Here is a 6,110-nt window from a genome sequence, read left to right as displayed (position 1 = left end):
GGGTAGAAGTGATGATGAAATGAAATTTAGATGTCCTTATGTTAACTGTTTGAATGGGAGAAAGTTGAATGCAATTGGAATTAAGGAACATCTTATTTGTGATGACTTCCTTCAAAGTTATACAAAATGGACATGACATGACGAATTAATAGACTTCTCAACTATCTCCCGAACTGAACATGTTGTCAATTCCACCATGGAAGATCAATTAGAAGAAGACAAATTAAAGCGCATGATCCATGATGTGGGCACATAAGTAATTGCCCAGATGCATGTGTATGAAATGATGTCCACTAATGCAAAGACTTCGTTGTATGTTAATTCAACTAAGTTCACATGGTTGTTAGTGGTGTTAAGGGTTATGAATTTGAATCTTACCAATGAGTGGATAAATAAGAGTTTCAAAAAATTATTGGTGTTGTTGAATGAAATGCTTCCAGATGGAAATACACTACCCACTTGTAATTATGATGCCAACCATGTCCTAACGATTGCATAATATACAGGAAATAATTTCAAGGTTTGAAAAAATGTCCGAAGTGTGCATTATCACCATACGAATAGAAAACCTACATGAAGAAAAGGACGACCCAACTTTGGAAGTTGTTTGGTACCTTCCAACCATGCCCAGACTTAAGCGTTTGTTTGTGAATCCAAAAGACACTAAAAACCTTAAATGACATGCAGATGAGAGAAGATGTGACAGATTGTTCGGAATCCAGCTGATTCAATGCAATAGAAAATGATGATCATGAGTTGCCCCACTATATGTGAAGAAAACATTATATCTCATAAATTGAAAAACGAAAGGAAGGCAATATATTTGCGCCATCAGAGGTTTTTACAATCTAATCATCCTTATCGAAGGTTAAAAGAAAACATTCAATGGACATCAAGAAAATGTTAATGCAAAAATTCCATTGACTGACGTTTAAATTCGCGAAAAAGTTAATAAAATACATCATGTATTTGGGAAAACATCCAAGAAGTCATTTGTAACAAGCCTTTGAAAGAAAACATCAACATTCTTTGATCTTCCATATTGGTCGAAGTTAGAGGTTAGACATTGCATAGATGTAATTCATGTAAAGAAGAATGTGTATGATAGCTTAATTTATACATTACTTAACATTTAGGAAAAGACGAAAGATGAAGTAAGTGCTCGTTTGGATTTGGTTGAAATGAAGATCCGAGAAGACTTGACACTAAGGAAGGTTGGTAAACATACTTATTTGCCCCCATATGTTACACTATTCCAAACAAGAGAAGATAAGTTTTTACCTTTGTCTAAAGAGTGTCAATGTACCTCAAGGATACTCTTCAAATATTAAATGTTTAGTTTCAATACAGTACCTGAAGCTTGTAGGTCTGAAGTCCCACGATTGTTACATCTTAATGTAATAATTGTTACCAATGTCTATTCGTGAAATTTTACCTAAACATATTAGACAAACTATAACTCGTTTGTGTTCATTTTTCTCTTCAATTTGTAACAAAGCCATTGATCCTGTAAAGTTAGATGAACTTCAAGGCGAGATTGTTATCATCTTGTGTCAATTGGAGACGTTTTTCCCTCCATCCTTTTTTGACATCATGGTACATTTACTTGTTCACTTGGTAAGAGAAATCAAGATTTGTGGACCAGTATACCTAAGATAGGTGTATTCTATTAAACGTTATATGAAGATTTTGAAAGAGTAAGTGAAAATCAATATCGTCCAGAAGCTTCAATAATTGAAATGTATATTGTTGAAGAAAGTATTGAGTTTTGTTCAGATTACATGACTAAAGCAAATTCGATAGGAGTTCCTTGCAAATCATGGTTGAATAGGTGTTCTATAAGTAAGAGCATCCAAGGTGTGAATGTGGTAACCAAAGATCGTGAAGAACTATTGCAAGCACATCTATACATATTCAACAACACAAATTAGATGATCCCTAACTTATCTGCACACAAAGTGATAGCACACCCTTAGCTAAGGGTCCAATCACAAGAAGCATGGCTAAGCAAATTCAAGAAGAGTTAACAACATCTAGTCATGGTGAAGCTAAACTCCTTTTCACTTGGGCCATCATGGAGCATTTTTAGACCTTGTATTAAGGGTCATGTAGTGTAGGTTTTTATTTGAAGGCCTTGTATTAAGGGCCATGTGGTGTAGGGTTTTAAAAACAATTTTGCTTATGTAGAGAGCATATGCTCCTAGCTTAAGCAACTATTTGATGTTTAATTATGTTAATCAAGCTAGCTTAGGAAGAGAATCCCACACGTGCCACATGGCAAGCTCTTTAATGGAGAGTTCTCTTACAAAGGTAGAAGCAATGTGTCATTGTCTTATTGGAGAAGCTTTTCAAAAAGTAGCTTTCCACATGATAACACATGAGTGGTTTGTTTTTTGAGAGTGAAGATTGCCACATGTCAAACTCTCCTTCACCAAGATAGCATTTTTAAGATTTTGGTACATGTTAGCATTTTAGGGTTTGGACCATTTTGGAGACACCTTACTCTATAAATAGAGGTGTCCCCCCATGTATTTGGCACTTTGAGAATGATAATGTTATGTTGCCAAAATTATTTTTGAGCCATACTTCTTCTCTCAGTCACTTGCTAGAGTATCCCAAGAGGTCCCTCTAGCACCCCTTTCTCTAGAGTTGGCCTAACCTCTCTTAGAGCTCCACAAACCACCTTCATCCCACCATTAAATCACCCAAACCGAGAGCTATTTTCTCTCAACACCAAGCTTCCGCGAATCCACCATCTACCATAGTCACCATTTCAAGCTTTGGCCCAACCTAGCTTGAGGAGGAGGAGGCTATCACAAAGCCATTGTGAAGGAGAACAATCCAATACAATTAGAGAAATGACAATTGATGGAGCATAACAAAACTTCCATGCATTGGTTTAAATATGAGATTTTTAAAGATTCACAATCTTTTGAGACTTTGATGTGACTAGAAAATGGATTGAGGTTTGACGTTGTACGTTGTATAGATTATGAAATTAATAATTGCATATTCTATACGAAGTCTTTGGATGATAAAAGCACAATACTAAATATTGGAGTCAATCTAGAAGTTGAGTCACTACAATTTTTCACATCTAAAGATTAAAATCTTGTATTTCGATCAATGACGTACTGAGGTACAATAAAAGAGATATGAGAGGTTGGTTACACTATGTTTACTATTCTAGTGTTCAAATGCAAGTGGATTGACAATAAGAGTGGTGCCAAAATGAATGAATCGGGTATGACTTTGGTTGATTTTTGAAAGGTGTATTATCGAGTCCAGCGCTTTATTTGACGTTTAAAATGTCAAGTTTAAATCGTCAAATAAACTTAACAAAATTTGGTTAAAATTACTAAATCTACACATTTCTAAAGTTGGGGGACTAAATTGGACCAAAGCTTTAAAGATGGACTAATTTCAATATTCACTGAAAGTTAAGGGACACAAATATATTTAACCCTTTAAATAATAGAGATTATCTTCAAACTTTGAGCATAACAATCATTTGCTACTTGTAGTTAAGTTTTTACAACGATAATAGTCTTGTTCTCTCCTAAGAACTTTATGACCATCTTGTGAAGTGTAGAGACAATTATGCCACTTTCATTAATAATTAAAATAAACGCCAAATCCATATAATAATTAAAATATATTTAAAATCCAATCATATCAAATATTGATAAATGTACTATTTGTAAATTATAAACAAATATAAATGATACACTACAAAATAAATTTTTTATTAGCGACCAATTTTAATAACAAAAAATAATTAGTGAGTATAGTGACTAATTCTTTTTTATTGTTAAAATTGGTTACTGAAAAAAAGTTTTCTTAGACAAAATTTTCTTATAGTGACAATATACAATATTCAAAATAATTTCTATCTAATGCATTAAAATTAAACTTATTTTTTAATATTTAGTAAAGCCTCTCTTTATTAGTGTTTATCTTTATCTATGAGCACTCCGACCGACTACAACACAAGGAAAGCTAAAGAATAAAAAGAACACAAGAAAGGGAAATGGAAGTTTAAAGTTCTTTTAGAAAAAAAAAAAAACTAAAAATCTCCATTTAGCGCATGTATGTGTTTTTTATGTGTGGTTGGCTGATTGGTATTCTGCTTTTGTAGCTTCTTTTTCTTTCATGTTTCTTTTAATTTTGTTTTGTCCAACTCCCATGAATCCTTGCACAAAGAGGGGACAATAAAGAAACCAGGCTTGTCATTGGGCACTAAATACACAATGATATGTTTTATTATCATCATCATCATCACTTACTACCTCTGTTTACTTCAATTCAACACAATTATGAAGCCCCAATTTTATTATCTATTTCTCTATTCTACAGTAACCATTCCCTAGAAAAAGCCTCGTGGGATTGTTGACCAATGACCACCAAAGAAAACGATGCCTTTCTTATCCAGAAAAAGCCACAAAGAGGCCCGGATAAAAAGGAGGCCAGAATTCACATGTTAAAGTGAACGAATGATTCATTATTTTTATGCCAAACTTTATAGGATTCCAATTCCAATTCCCCTTTGAGGATATAGAACACAACATTAGTTTAGTGCTTTTGATCTTTCTCTAGCATCTATTCTTCTACTTGCTCTTAGTTCTTTCAAGCTTTGGCAGTGATTCTTTGAAGTGTACAATGAACGATTGGGCTCCTCCTCTCATAGCTGCAGCACTATTTTGGCTCTTGTCCCCAGGAATGATCTTTCAGTTGCCGGGGAAGAATGCACCCTTTGAGTTCATGAACATGAAGACCACTGTTGCATCCATGTTTGTGCACACTGTAATTTATGGTTTGCTTCTCATGTTGTTCTTCGTTGTTCTTAGTGTTCATCTGTATATTTAAGCACCACCAAGCTGCTTTCTCTTTTGAACTAGTTGTACACTCTTCTTATATAAACCATTATATATGTGTATGTGCCCCTTTTGACATATTTCCACTTGATTTGTCTTCTTCTTTGGTTACTGAGACTTTTCATGAGTAATCTGCTATTTGTGTATTATTGGAAGTGTTGTGTAATTATCCAATACTAGTTATTTATGTTCGTAGAGCATCTCACATGATGTTCGTATAGCAACTGGAAAGTGGTTGTTATGTTACTTTCATATGATACATTTCTTTTCCTTCCTTCTCTCTTTGTATCCCTCTCATCAACGATTCTTAATTTATTATGTGTTGGATTTAGATGAATGAAATTATTTAAGGTGTGAAGAATGAAGTAAAGAGTTTGACTGGTAGGCTAAACGAAAGAAATGGCACTTGCTTGCTTCTTCCAGTTCCTAGTTTTTTTTTTTTTTGTTTTTTTTTTATTTTTTTTAATTTAATATTTAGAGTTTTGGTTGATAGCTGGAAAATTGCAAATTCTCGACAAAACGTTGAGGTTGCAGGAATTTTGAATTAAAGTCATGAGAGGGAGAGGTTTTTGGGATTTAAAAAATACTCCAAATTTTGTGGCCTTCATTAGTTTCTATTTTCTAATTTTTTGGTTGAAAAATTCATAAAGTCCCAAATTTAAAATTTCAAGGTTCTTTGTCTCCGAATTTAAATATAGTTCTAAAAATTTAAAATTATATTTATAGTAATTAACATCATACAAAATATATTTTTTTGTAAATAATTTTGGCAGTATTTAATTCTTAACAACTATTAATTTATTCTCATAACTAAATTTTGATAAGTAAAAAGAATAAAATTAGAAACTATTTATTTGATTTCTAATTAGAAATAAATATTATATCAGTTATCGAAAATTTGATAATATAATTAGAATCTATATTTTTAGTAATTAATAATAATAAAAAATATATGTTTATTTAGATGTATATTCCAAATCAAAACTATTCATATTTATCTCTGTATTTCAAATAAAATATTATCAAATTATTCATGTACAATTTAACATCTAATATTATTATATATTTTAATATATTTCAAATATTTAAAAATAATTATATTATTACATTACTTCAAATTTTTTATAAATAATTATTTATTTCTACTAAATTTATAATGTTCTAATCTAATTGTTTTAAAAAAAAATTTATTCTCTACTTTCTTTAAAATTAAAAATATTGCTTAAGAAATAAAGT

The 6,110-nt window shown here is 31.7% G+C and overlaps 1 protein-coding gene across 1 annotated transcript; it reads left to right on the top strand.

Moving 5' to 3' along the window:
* The first annotated feature begins 4,190 nt into the window (after positions 1 to 4,190).
* Positions 4,191 to 4,952, top strand: LOC114182545 (DUF3339-domain containing protein). The gene has a single exon (XM_028069439.2). It carries the CDS (start codon positions 4,660 to 4,662, stop codon positions 4,864 to 4,866), a length of 207 nt encoding a protein of 68 aa, XP_027925240.1. The 5' UTR covers positions 4,191 to 4,659; the 3' UTR covers positions 4,867 to 4,952.
* The last annotated feature ends 1,158 nt before the right edge of the window (positions 4,953 to 6,110 follow it).

This window comes from Vigna unguiculata, chromosome 1, assembly GCF_037176805.1.
Source record: "Vigna unguiculata cultivar grain cowpea cultivar isolate G323 ecotype 2 chromosome 1, ASM3717680v1, whole genome shotgun sequence".
Lineage (NCBI taxonomy): Eukaryota > Viridiplantae > Streptophyta > Magnoliopsida > Fabales > Fabaceae > Vigna > Vigna unguiculata.
The sequence above is the reverse complement of the archived record's forward strand: the minus strand, read 5'-3'. Positions and strand labels throughout refer to the sequence as shown.